This window comes from Oncorhynchus kisutch, linkage group LG13 (genome assembly GCF_002021735.2).
Source record: "Oncorhynchus kisutch isolate 150728-3 linkage group LG13, Okis_V2, whole genome shotgun sequence".
Taxonomy (NCBI): domain Eukaryota; kingdom Metazoa; phylum Chordata; class Actinopteri; order Salmoniformes; family Salmonidae; genus Oncorhynchus; species Oncorhynchus kisutch.
Genome location: NC_034186.2, coordinates 73,773,684 through 73,795,914, shown reverse-complemented (window position 1 = coordinate 73,795,914; position 22,231 = coordinate 73,773,684). Strand labels below are relative to the sequence as shown.

At 45.4% G+C, this 22,231-nt stretch overlaps 1 protein-coding gene across 1 annotated transcript in view; it reads left to right on the top strand.

Annotated features, from left to right (window-relative positions):
- LOC109887340 (glutamate receptor ionotropic, NMDA 2D) overlaps positions 1-22,231 on the top strand; it is a 129,697-nt gene that overhangs the window by 26,967 nt on the left and 80,499 nt on the right. Inside the window, exons 5-10 of the mRNA XM_031838110.1 lie at positions 6,815-7,020; positions 7,754-7,919; positions 10,618-10,771; positions 14,200-14,325; positions 19,723-19,952; positions 20,779-20,939. Of these exons, the coding sequence (XP_031693970.1) occupies positions 6,815-7,020; positions 7,754-7,919; positions 10,618-10,771; positions 14,200-14,325; positions 19,723-19,952; positions 20,779-20,939 (1,043 nt within the window). The remainder of the gene's footprint in view (positions 1-6,814; positions 7,021-7,753; positions 7,920-10,617; positions 10,772-14,199; positions 14,326-19,722; positions 19,953-20,778; positions 20,940-22,231) is intronic.

The following is a 22,231-nucleotide window of genomic DNA, read 5'->3' as shown; positions in this document are numbered from 1 at the left end:
CCATCGGAAGAATCCCGTAACATGTTGCAGTCTGTGATAGCAACCGACCCATTTTAGAGGTCTTAGCCATGGCAGGTATCCATAGGTACATCTAGCCTCAACCTATATTAGAGGTGTTAGCCATGGCAGGTTTCCATAGCTACATCTAGCCTCAACCTGTATTAGAGGTGTTAGCCATGGCAGGTTTCCATAGGTACATCTAGCCTCAACCTGTATTAGAGGTGTTAGCCATGGCAGGTTTCCATAGGTACATCTAGCCTCAACCTGTATTAGAGGTGTTAGCCATGACAGGTTTCCATAGGTACATCTAGCCTCAACCTGTATTAGAGGTGTTAGCCATGACAGGTTTCCATAGGTACATCTAGCCTCAACCTGTATTAGAGGTGTTAGCCATGGCAGGTTAGATGTACCTATGGATGTACCATAGGTACATCTAACCTCAACCTATATTAGAGGTGTTAACCATGACAGGACTCCATAGGTACATCTAGCCTCAACCTATATTAGAGGTGTTAACCATGACAGGACTCCATAGGTACATCTAACCTCAACCTGTATTAGAGGTGTTAACCATGACAGGACTCCATAGGTACATCTAACCTCAACCTATATTAGAGGTGTTAGCCATGACAGGACTCCATAGGTACATCTAACCTCAACCTATATTAGAGGTGTTAGCCATGGCAGGTCTCCATAGGTACATCAAGCTTCCAGCTGCTCAGCAGACAGGAGCTAAGTAACAATGTAGTCTACATGTAGTGATGCAAACCTACATCTGTCCTACAGCCTCTCTGTTCTCCTCCCTGGTTGGTTGGTTGGTAGGTTAGGCTTGTTTAAAGGGCAGACTACAGCGTGTTGAGCCGTGGCCTGTGTGTGATGTTAGAAGGAAAACACCTGAGCAGAACGTGAGAGAACATAAAAGACAACTAGCCTGACATGACACTTACTGCTTTGCCTCATTAGCGTCTGGCTCCTGGAGCTAGCGTAGCTGCGCTGTGCCGTGGGGTGTGTGTGTGTGTATGCGTAGCCCACTACATCGCTCCTGACATGTCATGCATATTTTATGAAGCTGTGTTTTGTTCAGAAACCCATAATACCAGCCCCTGTCACCTGTTGGAGATGTGCTTCTTTCTGTTTAATACTGCAGGGTTTTACCGCTGTCACTATCAGTGTAGAGGGAGACGCTCAGAATGCTCTTTGTTAAACACACCGTCTTCCATCCCACACATCTACATTCCGCCACACACACACACACACACACACACACACACACACACACACACACACACACACACACACACACACACACACACACACACACACACACACACACACACACACACACACACACACACACACACACACACACACACACACACACACACACACACACACACACACACACACAGAGTGGTGGATCTCAGTCTCCTGCTGATTGTAACAGTCCACCAGAGTCCAGTTTCAGCGTGTTGTAAAATGCTGACTTCTGCCATTTCCTTTGAAACCCTTTAAATTAGGAGCTCTGCACTGGCCCTCAGTCTTAGAGCAAACCCAGGAGAAGACACACACACACACACACACACACACACACACACACACACACACAGAGACAGACCCACATACACACACACATATTCCTATATTCCTACATACTGTATACATACACAATTATAGTACGCACACACACACACCACACACACACGCACACACACATGCACATACACACAAAGCGGATAAGACACCTCTATATGCCTATTCTGCACATCCACACTGTTGGCTCTCACTGAATATTTAATGTTCTCTTTACAATAACTGCACCATTACCTAGCACCCGGGAGGGGAGCACCCAGCTCTGGCTTAGAACACAGAAACACTGCAGAACACGGCTAAACATTACCCAGTACTAACACTGCTCTCCTGTCCTCTGTAGGAGCAACACTGCTAAACATTACTCAGCACTAACACTGCTCTCCTGTCCTCTGTAGGAGCAACACTGCTAAACATTACCCAGCACTAACACTGCTCTCCTGTCCTCTGTAGGAGCAACACTGCTAAACATTACCCAGCACTAACACTGCTCTCCTGTCCTCTGTAGGAGCAACACTGCTAAACATTACCCAGCACTAACACTGCTCTCCTGTCCTCTGTAGGAGCAACACTGCTAAACATTACCCAGCTCTAACACTGCTCTCCTGTCCTCTGTAGGAGCAACACTGCTAAACATTACCCAGCACTAACACTGCTCTCCTGTCCTCTGTAGGAGCAACACTGCTAAACATTACCCAGCACTAACACTGCTCTCCTGCCCTCTGTAGGAGCAACACTGCTAAACATTACCCAGCTCTAACACTGCTCTCCTGCCCTCTGTAGGAGCAACACTGCTAAACATTACCCAGCACTAACACTGCTCTCCTGTCCTCTATAGGAGCAACACTGCTAAACATTACCCAGCACTAACACTGCTCTCCTGTCCTCTGTAGGAGCAACACTGCTAAACATTACCCAGCACTAACACTGCTCTCCTGTCCTCTGTAGGAGCAACACTGCTAAACATTACCCAGCTCTAACACTGCTCTCCTGCCATCTGTAGGAGCAACACTGCTAAACATTACCCAGCACTAACACTGCTCTCCTGTCCTCTGTAGGAGCAACACTGCTAAACATTACTCAGCACTAACACTGCTCTCCTGTCCTCTGTAGGAGCAACACTGCTAAACATTACCCAGCTCTAACACTGCTCTCCTGTCCTCTGTAGGAGCAACACTGCTAAACATTACCCAGCACTAACACTGCTCTCCTGTCCTCTGTAGGAGCAACACTGCTAAACATTACCCAGCACTAACACTGCTCTCCTGTCCTCTGTAGGAGCAACACTGCTAAACATTACCCAGCACTAACACTGCTCTCCTGTCCTCTGTAGGAGCAACACTGCTAAACATTACTCAGCACTAACACTGCTCTCCTGTCCTCTGTAGGAGCAACACTGCTAAACATTACTCAGCACTAACACTGCTCTCCTGTCCTCTGTAGGAGCAACACTGCTAAACATTACCCAACACTAACACTGCTCTCCTGTCCTCTGTAGGAGCAACACTGCTAAACATTACCCAGCTCTAACACTGCTCTCCTGTCCCCTGTAAGAGCAACACTGCTAAACATTACCCAGCACTAACACTGCTCTCCTGTCCTCTGTAGGAGCAACACTGCTAAACATTACCCAGCACTAACACTGCTCTCCTGTCCTCTGTAGGAGCAACACTGCTAAACATTACCCAGCTCTAACACTGCTCTCCTGTCCTCTGTAGGAGCAACACTGCTAAACATTACCCAGCACTAACACTGCTCTCCTGTCCTCTGTAGGAGCAACACTGCTAAACATTACCCAGCTCTAACACTGCTCTCCTGTCCTCTGTAGGAGCAACACTGCTAAACATTACCCAGCTCTAACACTGCTCTCCTGTCCTCTGTAGGAGCAACACTGCTAAACATTACTCAGCACTAACACTGCTCTCCTGTCCTCTGTAAGAGCAACACTGCTAAACATTACTCAGCACTAATATTGCTCCCCTGTCCTCTGTAGGAGCAACACTGCTAAACATTACTCAGCACTAACATTGCTCTCCTGTCCTCTGTAGGAGCAACACTGCTAAACATTACTCAGCACCAACACTGCCCTCCTGTCCTCTGTAGGAGCAACACTGCTAGGCAATACTCAGCACTAACACTGCTCTCCTGTCCTCTGTAGGAGCAACACTGTTAAACATTACCCAGCACTAACACTGCTCTCCTGTCCTCTGTAGGAGCAACACTGTTAAACATTACCCAGCACTAACACTGCTCTCCTGTCCTCTGTAGGAGCAACACTGTTAAACATTACCCAGCTCTAACACTGCTCTCCTGTCCTCTGTAGGAGCAACACTGTTAAACACTACCCAGCACTAACACTGCTCTCCTGTCCTCTGTAGGAGCAACACTGCTAGACATTACCCAGCTCTAACACTGCTCTCCTGTCCTCTGTAGGAGCAACACTGCTAGACATTACCCAGCTCTAACACTGCTCTCCTGTCCTCTGTAGGAGCAACACTGCTAGACATTACCCAGCTCTAACACTGCTCTCCTGTCCTCTGTAGGAGCAACACTGTTAAACATTACCCAGCACTAACACTGCTCTCCTGTCCTCTGTAGGAGCAACACTGCTAGACATTACCCAGCACTAACACTGCTCTCCTGTCCTCTGTAGGAGCAACACTGCTAAACATTACCCAGCACTAACACTGCTCTCCTGTCCTCTATAGGAGCAACACTGCTAAACATTACTCAGCACTAACACTGCTCTCCTGTCCTCTGTAGGAGCAACACTGCTAAACATTACCCAGCACTAACACTGCTCTCCTGTCCTCTGTAGGAGCAACACTGCTAGACTAGCACAGCAGCATTCACTATGGTACTGAACATTGTTTACATGATCAACAAACAACAAAGCGCTGACACAGCTTGTTTCTACTAAAGAAACACTGCACAAGGGGTTATGAACGTTGCTGAATATCGTTGAGCTCTTTTTTCCTTCAGAATCTTATTTTATTTTAGACAGCATCTTTGGTTTGAATATTTTCTTTATGTACATCTTCACGGAACAGTTTTTCTTGGAAGCATATAGATTTTGTGGACGTTTAATTGTTTTCTCCTATTGAACTCAACCATAATCTTAATATATCTGTCCTGCAGCTGATCTAGTGGCTGGTTTATGTAGTTAAAGTTATTCAGTCAGAACATCAGCTTGGTACACTATATTCAATCCCAGGCTACAGTACTCCTTTTCCAGATCACTGCACTCAATAGTTGCAAGACTTTAGATCTGTTGAAAGACCTCAGTCTGAAGGGGACACTGTTGTTCAGTTCTAGTGTGAGGTCTTCTTTATGTGTCTCCCGTTGCTTAAATTGGAATAACTCTTTATGGCAGTGTGTGGATTATCGCTCTCTCAATAACCCTGGTTTGGTTGGTTGGTTGGTTGGTGTGTGTGCGTGTGTGTGTGTGTATGTGTGTGTGTGTGTGTGTGTGTGTGGTTGAGAGAATCCTGGGTCTGAATGTTCTCTTCGTGTCTGTTGACTGTCTGCTTCGTCTGAGGGGGATGTAGTTGAAACACTGTCAGCCCTGTTATTTCTTTACTCACTGGTTCACATATAGTACAGTACAATATATTAAACTGGATGGCTGATCTCACTGGCCATTTTAGCATGTAAATCTTGGTGGGGGGGAAAAATGTAATGTGGGATGTATGCCAGCAAAGCCACTACACTACACAACACTAAACAATACATTAATTGCACTATAACGGTGACAAACGATGCCCACAAACTGTTAGGGCCTAGATAAAGCTGCCCCAACAGCAGAGTCTCAACAGCAGTCCCAACAGTAGAGTCCCAGCAGCAGAGTCCCAACAGCAGAGACCCAACAGCAGAGTCCCAACAGTAGAGTCCCAACAGCAGTCCAAATACCTTACCACCGCTACACCTGGCTTTCAGCGGAGCCTTGTTTGGCAACGAAACAGTTCATTCAGCCTCATTTACTGCCTTTAAAAAAACATAGCTGATATGGCTGACTTGCTTAAACAAATGTGGTTTCTGCTGACAATTGAGATGTACAGTACAAACTATGGCGTAAGGGGACGACAAGCGGATAAGGCAATGCCTCATTTCGATTATGACATTAAAAAGCGAGCTAGGATAGACATAGTCATTATAACTATTTGTTCAGCACTTTTGAAATGTACAGCATCAGAATTCAGAACATGGGCCGTTCTTACAGCCTTCTCCCTGTACACCAAGTCAGAACCGTAGGATAGCTCTTACAATATTCAATGACTATATTTCTCAAAAACAGGTTATAGGCTAGATATACACCACCAAGTCAGAACAGTAGGTGAAATTAATAGGTGAAAATAGACCAAATTATTAGGGTGAGGCACATGGGCCACTAACAACTTACTACACAACATACACTTAGTAGTACTTTCTTAGCTACAGTATACATATCTCCCTGTCATATTACATAATTTATGCAGCAGCATACAAGACATTATTGGACTCACCTTGTTGTGCTGTGTTCACTTGAACAGGACGGTGGCCCGGCAGCCCTTCGTGGGCAAATTTTGTCATCAAACTATGTCATCAAAGTCTGTCATTCTCTGGATGCTTTCTAAACAACTGGGAACTGGAAGAAAGGATTTGCCAGTAATTTGTCGACATGATTCATAATGATGACTGCTTGTCTAGCTTGATCCCTAAGATTTTGAAAGTATGATGTTGACATCATCAGTCCAATCAAAGCTAAGGTAGATATAATGTGATTTGACATCATTTTATCTGTGGCCAATGACCTTGAGCCTACTTGGATGGGCACTTCTAATGTAACTCTATGGCAGCACCCAATGGGCTAGAATTTTCTACCTCTAGACTTGGTGGTGACGTAGTGTTCCCATGAGTGACGGAGCACTGAGCCAATCACGGCACAACGCTCCGTATTTTCTGCTGGCTTGCCCCACCACCACAGAAAGCACTAAGCCAGTCTGAAACACCTGCATTTTGGAGCTGACTTACTGAAGAAAACAAAAAAGAGACCATGTTTGTATGCAGCTTTATTAACTCAATGATATATATATATTTTTTTTTGCATTGTTTGCAAACTGATATGTGACACGTATTAATGCCAAAATAACATGCAAAACAGGAAAGCTGTGACTGATGTGACAGGATTTGGTTGATGGGAGTGTGTTTGTGTGTATCCTGTCTAACCCACTTCCTTCTCTTTCCCCAGGTAGGGATGTGGGAGAACGGTAAGTTGGATTTGGTTTATCCAGCGTGGTCGCGTTACGGTCCATTCCTCCAACCGCCTGATGGCGCCCAGCACCTGCGCGTGGTCACTCTGGAGGAACGTCCGTTTGTCATCGTGGAGCTGGCTGACGCCGCCTCCAACACCTGCATCAGAGACTCTGTACCCTGCCGACGACCCCTGAACGCCAGGTCAGAAGGCAGGGGTGACGGGTCAAATTAGACAATTATGTTCCTGTCCAATACACAATAAAATACATTCCTTACCCCGGGACACTTCATCAGGGGACTGTCCAGGGTCTTGGAGGACACAGTAAAATACGGATCATCCCCTAGTGACACACATACAGTACAGTGGCAACAAGACCCCCCTGGAGCCAAACACATCAGCAAAATGGAACTGTCGTTTTTCACAGACCGACCTTCATATTATCATGTGTCTCCAGTGTAATGATCACGTGGTGTCAACATATGACATAATCACTTTCATGGTGTATTGAACACAAACAAATCCCATATTAACCCTCCACTCTCCACATTACCTCTCATCCTTCTCAATCGTGTAGTGGTGAGTGTGAGCCCAGATGGTAGATAGGGTTATATGTGATTCAGTTGAAGATATACGGGGGTTAAATTGGACACAAACACAATAGAGCTGCAGTAGAGGTCCACCGGTCACGGTTCACCACCTCTAGGAAGGATGAGAACAATTTGACTCTCACTTAAAGGCATAGCCCTGACTGAGGAAGAGAGACATTCTTTGTCTTAAATATAACAACATCTTTTAAAGGTTATATATTCTCTCACTCTCTCACTTTCTCTCACTCACTCACTCCCTCTTTCTCTTTCTCTCTCTCTCTCTCTCTCTCTCTCTCTCTCTCTGTCTTTCCTCTCCTGCACCTCGTCTCCCTCTTCCTTCCTCCAGTATTCCTGTCCAGGATCCCCCAAAGAAACAGTGCTGTAAGGGCTTCTGCATCGACATCCTCAAACGATTGGCTAAGATCGTGGGTTTCACCTATGACCTCTACCTGGTGACCAATGGAAAGCACGGGAAGAAGATTGATGGAGTGTGGAACGGCATGATTGGAGAGGTCAGTAAAACGTGAATGATTGATTAGACATTGATTAGACATGGGTAGGCTACAGTACGTAGTTCTTCTTGACCATAATAGTTGTTGGGAAAAGGTCAAAGCTACTTTCCACACCAGCTGTCGCCAGAGAGGAGAGGGGCACTGAGATAGCTGTCGCCAGAGAGGAGAGGAGCACTGAGACAGCTGTCGCCAGAGAGGAGAGGGGCACTGAGACAGCTGTCGCCAGAGAGGAGAGGAGCACTGAGACAGCTGTCGCCAGAGAGGAGAGGAGCACTGAGACAGCTGTCGCCAGAGAGGAGAGGAGCACTGAGACAGCTGTTGCCAGAGAGGAGAGGAGCACTGAGACAGCTGTCGCCAGAGAGGAGAGGAGCACTGAGACTTGGCACACTGCCTGCTGCCATTACAAATAACATTTGGTTGATTGGATGGCTGATGATTGATGGATTAGAGTAAGGTCACATGACTGTTCCTCTGATTCAGAGGTCATGATTTATGGAAGTTAAGGACCTTCTAAGGTGGTTTTTCTTCCTGGTTGGAAGGTCAGGCTAGCTGTTTCTGTGTGTTTCACTGTTGTACGACTATAGCTCAGCATGAGAATGTACGTGTGTGTAGCACTGCGCATGTGTTTGTGTTGTTCCTCAGTGTGTGTGTAGGTTGCTGTAGCTTAACTTAGTGTGTGTGTGTGGGTGTATGTTCAAGTGTTCCCTGGCCTATGCTTCTGCCTCCGGGGCAACCAGTTAAACGCTGGGTGTCACATCAGTCACATGCAGAGTTATGGGCCCTTAACCACAGCCAGCACTTACAGACATACATTGTTTATTACACACACACACACACACACACACACACACACACACACACACACACACACACACACACACACACACACACACACACACACACACACACACACACACACACACACTCACACACATACACACATACACACACACACATACACACACACACACACTGTGAGTGAGTAGGACAGGGGGGTGATTTTTGATGGAAGTGTCCCGCTGCACCTCCTCAGGTCCCACAGGGAACGCTGGTACATCCTGGTTGTCATGGCAGCAGAAACAATCTCACTACCTATTCTTTATCTGCCATCTTTATGACTTGAACCAGGGCCAATGGTGTCTATCCACCTATATTCACATGCAAATGGTGAAGTGTGTTTTATTTTCTCAGGCTAGTTTCTGTCTTTTGATCAGATGTTTCAAAGCCTGCCGTTCTTTGATCAGGTAGCTAATCCAGAGACTTGAAGAGGGGAGTGTGTGTTGCATTGCTGGTTGCTCCCCCTTTTCTGCTGATAAACTCTGAAATGAGAAGGTGCTGTGTCTAACGTAGATTAACATGTCACTTATTCAATAAGCCGACACAGCAGTTTTTGATTTAGATGGGGGAGGGGGGGGATAACTCACTTTGTGTGATGAAGAGATGCGTAGCAGGAGACACGTGGCTGGTGTTTACACTGTGTTGTAGCCCATTCAGCAGACTACATAAGGTGCTAACCAATATATAGGGTCAGACAGGTTATAGGTCAGGGATCATCAACTATATTCAGTCTCGGGCCGATTTGTTCTTGATTGGATGGACGAGGAGAACAATGATAGGGGTTGTTTTTAGACCTGTGTATAATAATGTGTTATAATAATGTGCTATAATAATGTGTTATAATAATGTGTTATAATAATGTGTTATAATAATGTGTTATGCGGCAGTGTACCCCTCTATCTCTCTGAGTGTAGTTTATCCTATAATAATGTGTTATAAGACCAGTGTACCCCTCTATCTCTCTGACTGTAGTTTATCCTATAATAATGTGTTATAAGACCAGTGTACCCCTCTATCTCTCTGAATGTAGTTTATCCTATAATAATGTGTTATAAGGCCAGTGTACCCCTCTATCTCTCTGACTGTAGTTTATCCTATAATAATGTGTTATAAGACCAGTGTACCCCTCTATCTCTCTGACTGTAGTTTATCCTATAATAATGTGTTATAATGCCAGTGTACCCCTCTATCTCTCTGACTGTAGTTTATCCTATAATAATGTGTTATAATGCCAGTGTACCCCTCTATCTCTCTGACTGTAGTTTATCCTATAATAATGTGTTATAAGACCAGTGTACCCCTCTATCTCTCTGAATGTAGTTTATCCTATAATAATGTGTTATAATGCCAGTGTACCCCTCTATCTCTCTGACTGTAGTTTATCCTATAATAATGTGTTATAAGACCAGTGTACCCCTCTATCTCTCTGAATGTAGTTTATCCTATAATAATGTGTTATGTGGCAGTGTACCCCTCTATCTCTCTGACTGTAGTTTATCCTATAATAATGTGTTATAATGCCAGTGTACCCCTCTATCTCTCTGAATGTAGTTTATCCTATAATAATGTGTTATAAGACCAGTGTACCCCTCTATCTCTCTGAATGTAGTTTATCCTATAATAATGTGTTATAAGGCCAGTGTACCCCTCTATCTCTCTGAATGTAGTTTATCCTATAATAATGTGTTATAAGACCAATGTACCCCTCTATCTCTCTGACTGTAGTTTATCCTATAATAATGTGTTATAATGCCAGTGTACCCCTCTATCTCTCTGACTGTAGTTTATCCTATAATAATGTGTTATAATGCCAGTGTACCCCTCTATCTCTCTGACTGTAGTTTTTCCTCCCGTCCATCAGGTGGTGGGACAGCGAGCAGATATGGCCATCGGATCCCTCACCATCAACGAGGAGAGGTCAGAGGTCGTGGACTTCTCTGTCCCCTTCGTGGAGACGGGCATCAGTGTCATGGTCTCCCGTAGCAATGGAACCGTCTCACCCTCTGCCTTCCTGGGTGAGTGAAGGAACTGATGAGGTTGAAGTAAATCTTGACATTATTGATGCTCCAGGTAGAAATGAAATTCCCACTCTCCACCCCCTCCCTATCTAGCTCTGACTTTGCTGATAGCTACTTTATTGAGGAAAAGTGTACTTACAATGACAGCGATGTGTGGTTGTCCCACCTAGCTACTGTATGTTAAGATGAATGCACTAACTGTAAGTCACTCTGGATAAGTGTAAGGGGTGGCAGGGAAGTGCAACGCAGGAGAGCAGAACTTGGTGAATAGCCAGAGCAGTTTAATATATAAAACTAACAGCATATAAAACAACAAACACATGGGCTCCAGTAACACATAGCACACCAGTAACACATAGCACACCAGTAACACATAGCACACCAGTAACACATAGCACACCAGTAACACATAGCACACCAGTAACACATAGCACACCAGTAACACATAGCACACCAGTAACACATAGCACACCAGTAACACATAGCACACCAGTAACACATAGCACACCAGTAACACATAGCACACCAGTAACACATAGCACACCAGTAACACATAGCACACCAGTAACACATAGCACACCAGTAACACATAGCACACCAGTAACACATAGCACACCAGTAACACATAGCACACCAGTAACACATAGCACACCAGTAACACATAGCACACCAGTAACACATGGGCTCCAGTAACACATAGCACACCAGTAACACATAGCACACCAGTAACACATAGCACACCAGTAACACATAGCACACCCGTAACACATAGCACACCAGTAACACATAGCACACCAGTAACACATAGCACACCAGTAACACATAGCACACCAGTAACACATAGCACACCAGTAACACATAGCACACCAGTAACACATAGCACACCAGTAACACATAGCACACCAGTAAACACATGGGCTCCAGTAACACATAGCACACCAGTAACACATAGCACACCAGTAACACATAGCCACACCAGTAACACATAGCACACCCGTAACACATAGCACACCAGTAACACATAGCACACCAGTAACACATAGCACACCAGTAAACACATGGGCTCCAGTAACACATAGCACACCAGTAACACATAGCACACCAGTAACACATAGCACACCAGTAACACATAGCACACCAGTAACACATGGGCTCCAGTAACACTAGCACACCAGTAACACATAGCACACCAGTAACACATAGCACACCAGTAACACATAGCACACCAGTAACACATAGCACACCAGTAACACATAGCACACCAGTAACACATAGCACACCAGTAACACATAGCACACCAGTAACACATAGCACACCAGTAACACATAGCACACCAGTAACACATAGCACACCAGTAACACATAGCACACCAGTAACACATAGCACACCAGTAACACATAGCACACCAGTAACACATAGCACACCTAGTACACATAGCACACCAGTAACACATAGCACACCAGTAACACATAGCACACCAGTAACACATAGCACACCGTAACACATAGCACACCAGTAACACATAGCACACCAGTAACACATAGCACACCAGTACACATAGCACACCAGTAACACATAGCACACCAGTAACACATAGCACACCCGTAACACATAGCACTCCAGTAACACATAGCACACCAGTAACACATAGCACACCAGTAACACATAGCACACCAGTAACACATAGCACACCAGTAACACATAGCACACCAGTAACACATAGCACACCCAGTAACACATAGCACACCAGTAACACATAGCACACCAGTAACACATAGCACACCAGTAACACATAGCACACCAGTAACACATAGCACACCAGTAACACATAGCACACCAGTAACACATAGCACACCTGTAACACATAGCACACCAGTAACACATAGCACACACGTAACACCATAGCACACCAGTAACACATAGCACACCAGTAACCACATAGCACACCAGTAACATATAGCACACCAGTAACACATAGCACACCAGTAACACATAGCACACCAGTAACACATAGCCACACCAGTAACACATAGCCACCACCAGTAAACACATAGCACACCCGAACACATAGCACTCCAGTAACACATAGCACACCAGTAACACATAGCACACCAGTAACACATAGCACACCAGTAACACATAGCACACCAGTAACACATAGCACACCAGTAACACATAGCACACCAGTAACACATAGCACAAGAACTTACAATAAACAATTCCGACAAGGACATGGGGGGAAACAGGGGGAAAATATACAACATGTAATTCGGGATTGAAACCAGGTGAGTGTGAAAACAAGACAAAACAAATGGAACATGAAAAATGGATCGGCAATGGCTAGAAGACCGGTGACGTCGACCACCAAACACCACCCGAACAAGGAGAGGAACCGACTTTGGTAGAAGTCGTGACAATAAGAGAGTCTGCTAAATGACTCAAATGTAAATGAACCTTATGCACAGATCTAGGATCAGCTTACCCTCTCCCAATTCAAAAGTGCTGTGGTTCCATCAAATGGTTCAATCTTTACTTGCGTTTGTTGTTACTTTTACTTTGTCACGTCGTTTCAGCTTATACTTCCAGTCTGTCAGCAGGTGAAATCATTTTTTAGATTGAATTACAGTGAACAGAATGGAAGACACAGAAACACTGGAGTAGTGGGTCATGCTGTGTTAGCTAGCTGGTTTGTTTGCTCGCAGAGCTCTGTAACTAAGATTGGTTTGGGCTCTGATGGATTCTCAGTCGCCTCTATCAACAAATCAAATCAAATCCAATTGTATTAGTCACATGCGCCGAATACAACAGGTGTAGACCTTACAGTGAAATGTTTACTTACGAGCCCCTAACCAACAATGCAGTTTAAAAAAATATCATAATAATAAGAAATTAATGTAACAAGTAATTAAAGAGCAGCAGTAAAATAACAATAGCGAGACTATATACGGGGGGCCCTGGTACAGATTCAGTGTGCGGGGGCACCGGTACAGAGTCAGTGTGTGTGGGCACCGGTACAGAGTCAGTGTGTGGGGTCACCGGTACAGAGTCAGTGTGTGGGGGCACCGGTACAGAGCCAGTGTGAGGGGGTACAGGTTAGTTGAGGTAATATGTACATGTAGGTAGTGTTATTAATGTGTTCTAAGGGGGTACAGGTTAGTTGAGGTAATATGTACATGTAGGTAGAGGTATTAAAGTGTTCTAAGTTGTGTTTATACTGAATGTCTTTGTTGATCCTCTCCTTCTCCTCTCCTCTCCTCTCCTCTCCTCTCCTCTCCTCTCCTCTCCTCTCCTCTCCTCTCCTCTCCTCTCCTCTCCTCTCCTCTCCTCTCCTCTCCTCTCCTCTCCTCTCCTCTCCTCTCCTCTCCTCTCCTCTCCTCTCCTCTCCTCTCCTCTCCTCTCCTCTCCTCTCCTCTCCTCTCCCTCAGAGCCCTACAGTCCAGCGGTGTGGGTGATGATGTTCGTCATGTGCCTGACCGTGGTGGCTGTGACCGTCTTCATATTTGAGTTCTTCAGTCCAGTCGGCTACAACCGCAGCCTTTCCAGCGGAAAGAGTAAGTGACAGAGTTCCATTAGAAAGAGGATATGCTGGGTCCATGTTTGGAAGCCATGTTGTTTCCTAGGTGACTGAATGGATACACAATTCCATACAGTTGTTCTATATGTTCAGTGTCTCATAGATCATGTGACAGAACATTCCAGAATACCCTCCCTACACTGTGTTTGGCTGATGTACATGTCCATCACCACAGGACATTTCCATGCCTTGTTTGTGTTGTTGATGTTGGTTGGTCAGTCAATCAAGTACCACTGCAGAAACATTGATTGGTATGAAAGTGTGTGTATCAGAGGATGGAAACCAATACTGTCTCTTATATGTTGTATTGCAGCCCTATATGTTTAATATTGAAGCAGACATTTATTATTTAGCAGTGCAGTTTGCACCGCTGTCATATTCTGTATGATTCCTGCCTCTGTCCGAAACCTCCGCGCTCTCTCTCCTTCTCTCTCTTAGGTCTCTATCTCTCTCTCAATTCAATTCAATTCAATTCAAGGGCTGGCATGGGAAACATGTGTTAACATTGCCAAAGCAAGTGAGGTAGATAATATATAAAGTGAATATATAAAGTGAAATAAACAATAAAAATTAACAGTAAACATTACACATCCTTCTCTCTCTTAGGTCTCTCTCTCTCTCACTCTCTCTCTCTCTCTCCTTCACTCTCTTAGGTCTCTCTATCTCTCTCTCCTTCTCTCTCTTAGGTCTCTCTCCCTCTCTCTTTCCTCTCTCTCTCTCTCTCTCTCTCTCTCTCTCTCCTTCTCTCTCGTACGTCTCTCTCCCTCTCTCTCTCCTCTCGCTCTCTCTCTCTCTCCTCTCTCTTAGGTCTCTCTCTCTCCTCTCTCTTAGGTCTCTCTCTCCTTCTCTATCTTAGGACTCTCTCTCTCTCCTTCTCTCTCTTAGGTCTCTCTCTCTCTCCTTCTCTCTCTTAGGTCTCTCTCTCCTTCTCTCTCTTAGGTCTCTCTCCCTCTCTCTCTCTCTCGTCTCTCTCTCTCTTAGGTTTCTCTCTCCTTCTCTATCTTAAGGTCTCTCTCTCTCTCCTTCTCTCTCTTAGGTCTCTCTCTCTCTCTTAGGTCTCTCTCTCCTTCTCTCTCTTAGGTCTCTCTCTCCTCTCTCTTAGGTCTCTCTCTCTCTCTCCTTCTCTCTCTTAGGTCTCTCTCTCTCTCCTTCTCTCTCTTAGGTCTCTCTCTCTCTCTCTCTCTCCTTCTCTCTCTTAGGTCTCTCTATCTCTCTCCTTCTCTCTCTTAGGTCTCTCTCCCTCTCTCTTCCTCTCTCTCTCTCTCTCTCTCTCTCTCTCTCTCTCTCCTTCTCTCTCGTACGGTCTCTCTCCCTCTCTCTCTCCTCTCGCTCTCTCTCTTCCTTCTCTCTCTTAGGTCTCTCTCTCTCCTCTCTCTTAGGTCTCTCTCTCCTTCTCTATCTTAGACTCTCTCTCTCTCTCTCCTTCTCTCTCTTAGGTCTCTCTCCCTCTCCCTCTCTCTCTCTCTTAGGTTTCTCTCTCCTTCTCTATCTTAGGTTTCTCTCTCCTTCTCTATCTTAGGTCTCTCTCTCTCTCTCTCTCTCCTTCTCTCTCTTAGGTCTCTCTCTCCTTCTCTCTCTTAGGTCTCTCTCTCCTCTCTCTTAGGTCTCTCTCTCTCTCTCCTTCTCTCTCTTAGGTCTCTCTCTCTCTCTCCTTTTCTCACTTAGGTCTCTCTCTCCTTCTCTCTCGTAGGTCTCTCTCCCTCTCTCTTTCCTCTCTCTCTCTCTCCTTCTCTCTCTTAGGTCTCTCTCTCTCTCTCCTTCTCTCTCTTAGGTCTCTCTCTTCTTCTCTCTCTTAAGTCTCTCTCTCTCTCTCTCTCTTCTTCTCTCTTATAGGTCTCTCTCTCTCTCCTTCTCTCTCTTAGGTTTCTCTCTCTCCTTCTCTCTCTTAGGTCTCTCTCTCCTTCTCTCTCTTAGGTCTCTCTCTCCTTCTCTCTCTTAGGTCTCTCTCTCCTTCTCTCTCTTATATTTCTCTCTCTCTTAGGTCTCTCTCTCCTTCTCTCTCTTAGGTCTTTCTCTCTCTCTCTCTCTCTTAGGTCTCTCTCTCCTTCTCTCTCTCAGGTCTTTCTCTCTCTCTCTTTCTCTTAGGTCTCTCTCTCATTCTCTCTCGTAGGTCTCTCTCTTAGGTCACTCTCTCTCTCTCACTTAGGCCTCTCTCTCTCTCTTAGGTCTCTCTCTCTTAGGTCTCTCTCTCTCTCTCAATTCAATTCAATAATCTCTCTCTCTCTTAGTTCTCTCTCTCTCTCAATTCAATTCAATAATCTCTCTCTCTCTCTTAGGTCTCACTCTCTCTCAATTCAATTCAATTCAAGGGGCTTTATTGGCATGGGAAAACATGTGTTAACATTGCCAAAGCAAGTGAGGTAGATAATATACAAAAGTGAAATAAACAATAAAAATGAACAGTAAACATTAACACATACGGAAGTTTCAAAACAATAAAGACATTAGAAATGTCATATTATATATATATACAGTGTTGTAACAATGTACAAATGGTTAAAATACACAAGGGAAAATAAAATGAGTTGTATTTACAATGGTGTTTGTTCTTCACTGGTTGCCCTTTTATTGTGGCAACAGGTCACAAGTGGGTGCTCTCTCTCTCTCTCTCTCTCTCTCTCTCTCTCTCTCTCTTTCTCTCTGTCTCTCTCTCTCAGGTCTCTCTCTCTCTCTCTCTCTCTCAGGTCTCTCTCTCTCTTAGGTTTCTCTCTCTCTTCTTAGGTCTCTCTCTCTCTTTCTCTTTCTTTCTCAGGTCTCTCTCTCTCTCTCTCTCTTAGTTTCTCTCTCTCTCTCTCTCTTAGGTCTCTCTCTCTCTTAGGTCTTCTCTCTCTCTCTCTCTCTGTAGGTCTCTCTCTCTCCTCTCTCTCTCTTAGGTCTTCTCTCTCTCTTAGGTCTCTCTCTCTCTCTTAGAAAATAAATATGGGTTGTATTTACAATGGTGTTTGTTCTTCACTCGTTGCCCTTTTATTGTGGCAACAGGTCACAAGTGGGTGCACTCTCTCGCTCTCTCTCTCTCTCTCTCTCAGGTCTCTCTCTCTCTCTCTCTCTCAGGTCTCTCTCTCTCTCTTAGGGTTCTCTCTCTCTCTCTTAGGTCTCTCTCTCTCTCAGGTCTCTCTCTCTCTTTTAGGTTTCTCTCTCTCTCTCTTAGGTCTCTCTTCTCTCTTAGGCTTCTCTCTCTCTCAGGTCTCTCTCTCTCTCTCTTAGGTCTCTCTCTCTCTCTCTCTCTCTCTCTCTCTTAGGTCTCTCTCTCTCTTAGGTCTCTCTCTCTCTCTCTCTCTCTCTCTCTCTCTCTATCTCTCTCAGGTCTCTCTCTCTCTTAGGTCTCTCTCTCTCTTAGGTCTCTCTCTCTCTTAGGTCTCTCTCTCTCTCTTAGGTCTCTCTCTCTCTCTCAGGTCTCTCTCTCTTAGGTCTCTCTCTCTCTTAGGTCTCTCTCTCTCTCTTAGGTCTCTCTCTCTTAGGTCTCTCTCTCTCTTAGGTCTCTCTCTCTCTCTTAGGTCTCTCTCTCTCTCTTAGGTCTCTCTCTCTTAGGTCTCTCTCTCTCTTAGGTCTCTCTCTCTCTCTTAGGTCTCTCTCTCATCTTTTACAGCATGACTGCTGCGCTGTACTTATTTTACCTCTCTACCTCTCTGTCCGCCTCTCACACATTCCCTTTATCTCTCATCTCAGTGTTGAAAGCGGTGGTGTTCAATATTTATTCAAAGTGCTTGAGAGGGAATCAGCAAGGTGTTATTTACTTATATCAAATCAAAGTTTATATGTCACGTGCACGGGATACAACAGGTGTAAACAGTACAGTGAAATGCTTACTTTAAAGCTCTTCCTCATCAATGCAGTGTTCAGTACCAAAGGTAAAGAAATAGAAAATCCACAATAGGATCTTAAAAAGAGCATGGAATCAATACTAGGTCAGATCAAATAAAAACAGGAAATCAAACACCTTAAAACAGGAAATATACCTTATCATAAGGCATGGATCAGTCATTCCAAGGGTTTTGGATATTTAGTTCATCTTGAGTGGAACAATATTGTCCATAACGTTGCTTACAGTAAAATGGGTTGAAAACACTGTTTCGCGAGCCAATACTAACTAGCGATACCAATAGACTTCCAGTCATTGCGCTATCTGCTAGCATGCTGGTATCCCTTTAACACTGCAGGCCTTCATTTAAAGCTCTATTGGTATCTGCTAGCATGCTGGTATCCCTTTAACACTGCAGGCCTTCATTTAAAGCTCTATTGGTATCTGCTAGCATGCTGGTATCCCTTTAACACTGCAGGCCTTCATTTAAAGCTCTATTGGTATCTGCTAGCATGCTGGTATCCCTTTAACACTGCAGGCCTTCATTTAAAGCTCTATTGGTATCTGCTAGCATGCTGGTATCCCTTTAACACTGCAGGCCTTCATTTAAAGCTCTATTGGTATCTGCTAGCATGCTGGTATCCCGTTAACACTGCAGGCCTTCATTTAAAGCTCTATTGGTATCTGCTAGCATGCTGGTATACCGTTAACACTGCAGGCCTTCATTTAAAGCTCTATTGGTATCTGCTAGCATGCTGGTATCCCGTTAACACTGCAGGCCTTCATTTAAAGCTCTATTGGTATCTGCTAGCATGCTGGTATACCGTTAACACTGCAGGCCTTCATTTAAAGCTCTATTGGTATCTGCTAGCATGCTGGTATCCCGTTAACACTGCAGGCCTTCATTTAAAGCTCTATTGGTATCTGCTAGCATGCTGGTATCCCGTTAACACTGCAGGCCTTCATTTAAAGCTCTATTGGTATCTGCTAGCATGCTGGTATCCCGTTAACACTGCAGGCCTTCATTTAAAGCTCTATTGGTATCTGCTAGCATGCTGGTATCCCGTTAACACTGCAGGCCTTCATTTAAAGCTCTATTGGTATCTGCTAGCATGCTGGTATCCCGTTAACACTGCAGGCCTTCATTTAAAGCTCTATTGGTATCTGCTAGCATGCTGGTATCCCGTTAACACTGCAGGCCTTCATTTAAAGCTCTATTGGTATCTGCTAGCATGCTGGTATCCCGTTAACACTGCAGGCCTTCATTTAAAGCTCTATTGGTATCTGCTAGCATGCTGGTATCCCGTTAACACTGCAGGCCTTCATTTAAAGCTCTATTGGTATCTGCTAGCATGCTGGTATCCCGTTAACACTGCAGGCCTTCATTTAAAGCTCTATTGAGAGGACTGTTGACTGGATGCATTCATACTTTTCCAGTGAGGGACTCTCATCCTCCTTGTCCCTCACGTCCTCCCTCTCTCTCTCTCTCTCTCCCTCATACCCCACCCCACCAAACTCCCTCTCTGCCCCAACCCTGGTCTCCCCCCACCCCCTCCTGTCCCTCTCTCCATCCAGAGGCAGGAGGCTCTACGTTCACCATAGGAAAGTCTGTGTGGTTGCTGTGGGCCATTGTGTTCAATAACTCGGTCCCAGTAGAGAACCCCAGAGGAACCACCAGTAAGATCATGGTGCTGATCTGGGCCTTCTTCGCTGTCATCTTCCTGGCTTCCTACACAGCCAACCTGGCTGCCTTCATGATCCAGGAGGAGTACATAGACACTGTCTCTGGACTCTCAGACAAAAAGGTAAACATAGAAGAATGATGGTGTGTTTTTTTGTAAGGTGGGTAAGGGTTATAGGTAAAGGTTATAGGTAAGGGTTATAGGTAAGGGTTATAGGTAAGGGTTATAGGTAAGGGTTAAAGGTAAGGGTTAAAGGTAAGGGTTATAGTTAAGGGTTATAGTTAAGGGTTATAGGTAAGGGTTATAGGTAAGGGTTATAGTTAAGGGTTATAGTTAAGGGTTATAGTTAAGGGTTATAGTTAAGGGTTATAGGTAAGGGTTATAGGTAAGGGTTATAGGTAAGGGTTTGATTCTGATGTACCAATGTTTAAAAATATGTTCAGTTTAACATAAATTTCACTCGCAAGCACACATTGATGTCCAGGCTCTCTCTCTCTCTCCTTCTCTCTCTCTCTCTCTCTCTCTCTCTCTCTCTCTCTCTCCCTCTCTCTCGCTCTCTCTCTCTCTTTCTTTCTCTCTCTCTCAGCTTTCTGATGTTAAATGTTTTGGTTGAATATGATAGCATGGTATTTTGAGCTTGATGTTGAGTTTACTGTCATGGTCTATTACAGCTCAGTGCTTTATGGTCAATACTTTGTTGTCGTGATACTGCTCAGTGTTATGGTGATTGGACATGGCTACAGATACACTTATTTTACAATACAACTGGATTCATACGGTTTATGTGATTTGGTCTCTATGGTTCTCTGATGTAGAAAAAAATATACTTCCTTGTACTGTAGCAAAGCACAGGCTTATCCCCTCTCTATTCAAACATAGGCCCATTGTTTCTTCATAAAAATAGGGATGTTTAGCCCAACTCAACTCCCCTTTCTCACCTCTCTTTCAGTTCCAGCACCCCACAGAGCAGTACCCCCCTCTGAAGTTTGGCACGGTGCCCAATGGAAGTACAGAGAAGAACATCCGCAGTAACTACCCTGGCATGCACCATTACATGGTCAAATATAACCAGAGAGGGGTGGAGGACGCCATTAACAACCTCAAGACTGGGTCTGTCTTTCTTTGTGTCCCCTCTGGGATCTGAACTATGTCTATGAGATGATCCCCCTCACTCTCACTCTTTCCCCTAAACTTCCCTCTCACAATATCAATCTCTCACCCTAAAACTTCTCACCCCAAAATGTCCTCATCTGTCCCACTCTATATTACAGAAACAGTCAAATACTTCCCCCCTCTCCTCTCCTTCTCTCTCCATCCCTCTCCTCTACCCTCTCCTGTCCTTCTCTCTCCATCTCTCTGCTCTACCCTCTCCTCCCCTTCTTTCTCCATGCCCTTTCCTCTATCCTCTCCTCTCCTTCACTCTGCATCCTTCCCCTTCTACCCCTCTCCTCTCCCCTCTCCTCTCCTTCTCTCTGCATCCCTCTCCTCTACACTCTCCTCTCCTTCTTTCTCCATCCCTCTCCCCCTCCCCTCTCCTCTCCTTCTCTCTCCATCCCTCCCCTCTACCCTCTCCTCTCCTCTCCTTCTCTCTGCATCCTCCCCTCTACCCTCTCCTCTCCCCTCTCCTCTCCTTCTCTCTCCATACCTCTCCTCTACCCTCTCCTCTCCTTCTCTCTGCATCCCTCTCCTCTACACTCTCCTCTCCTTTCTTCTCCATCCCTCTCCTCTCCCCTCTCCTCTCCTTCTCTCTCCATCCCTCTACTCTCCTTCTCTCTGCATCCCTCCCCTTTTACCCTCTCCTCTCCCCTCTCCTCTCCTTCTCTCACATACCTCTCCTCTACCCTCTCCTCTCCTTCTCTCCTCTCCTTCTTTCTCACATCCCTCTCCTCTCCCCTCTCCTCTCCTTCTCTCTGCATCCCTCTCCTCTACACTCTCCTCTCCTTCTTTTTCCATACCTCTCCTCTACCCTCTCCTTTCCTTCTCTCTGCATCCCTCTCCTCTACACTCTCCTCTCTTTCTTTCTCCATCCCTCTCCTCTCCCCTCTCCTCTCCTTCTCTCTCTATCCCTCTACTCTCCTTCTCTCTGCATCCCTCCCCTCTACACTCTCCTCTCCTTCTTTCTCCATCCCTCTCCTCTCCCCTCTCCTCTCCTTCTCTCTCCATCCCTCCCCTCTACCCTCTCCTCTCCTCTCCCCTCTCCCCTCCTTCTCTCTGCGTCCTCCCCTCTCCTCTCCCCTCTCCTCTCCTTCTCTCTCCATACCTCTCCTCTACCCTCTCCTCTCCTTCTCTCTGCATCCCTCTCCTCTCCCCTCTCCTCTCCTTCTCTCTCCATCCCTCTACTCTCCTTCTCTCTGCATCCCTCCCCTCTACCCTCTCCCCTCTCCTCTCCTCTCCTCTCCCTC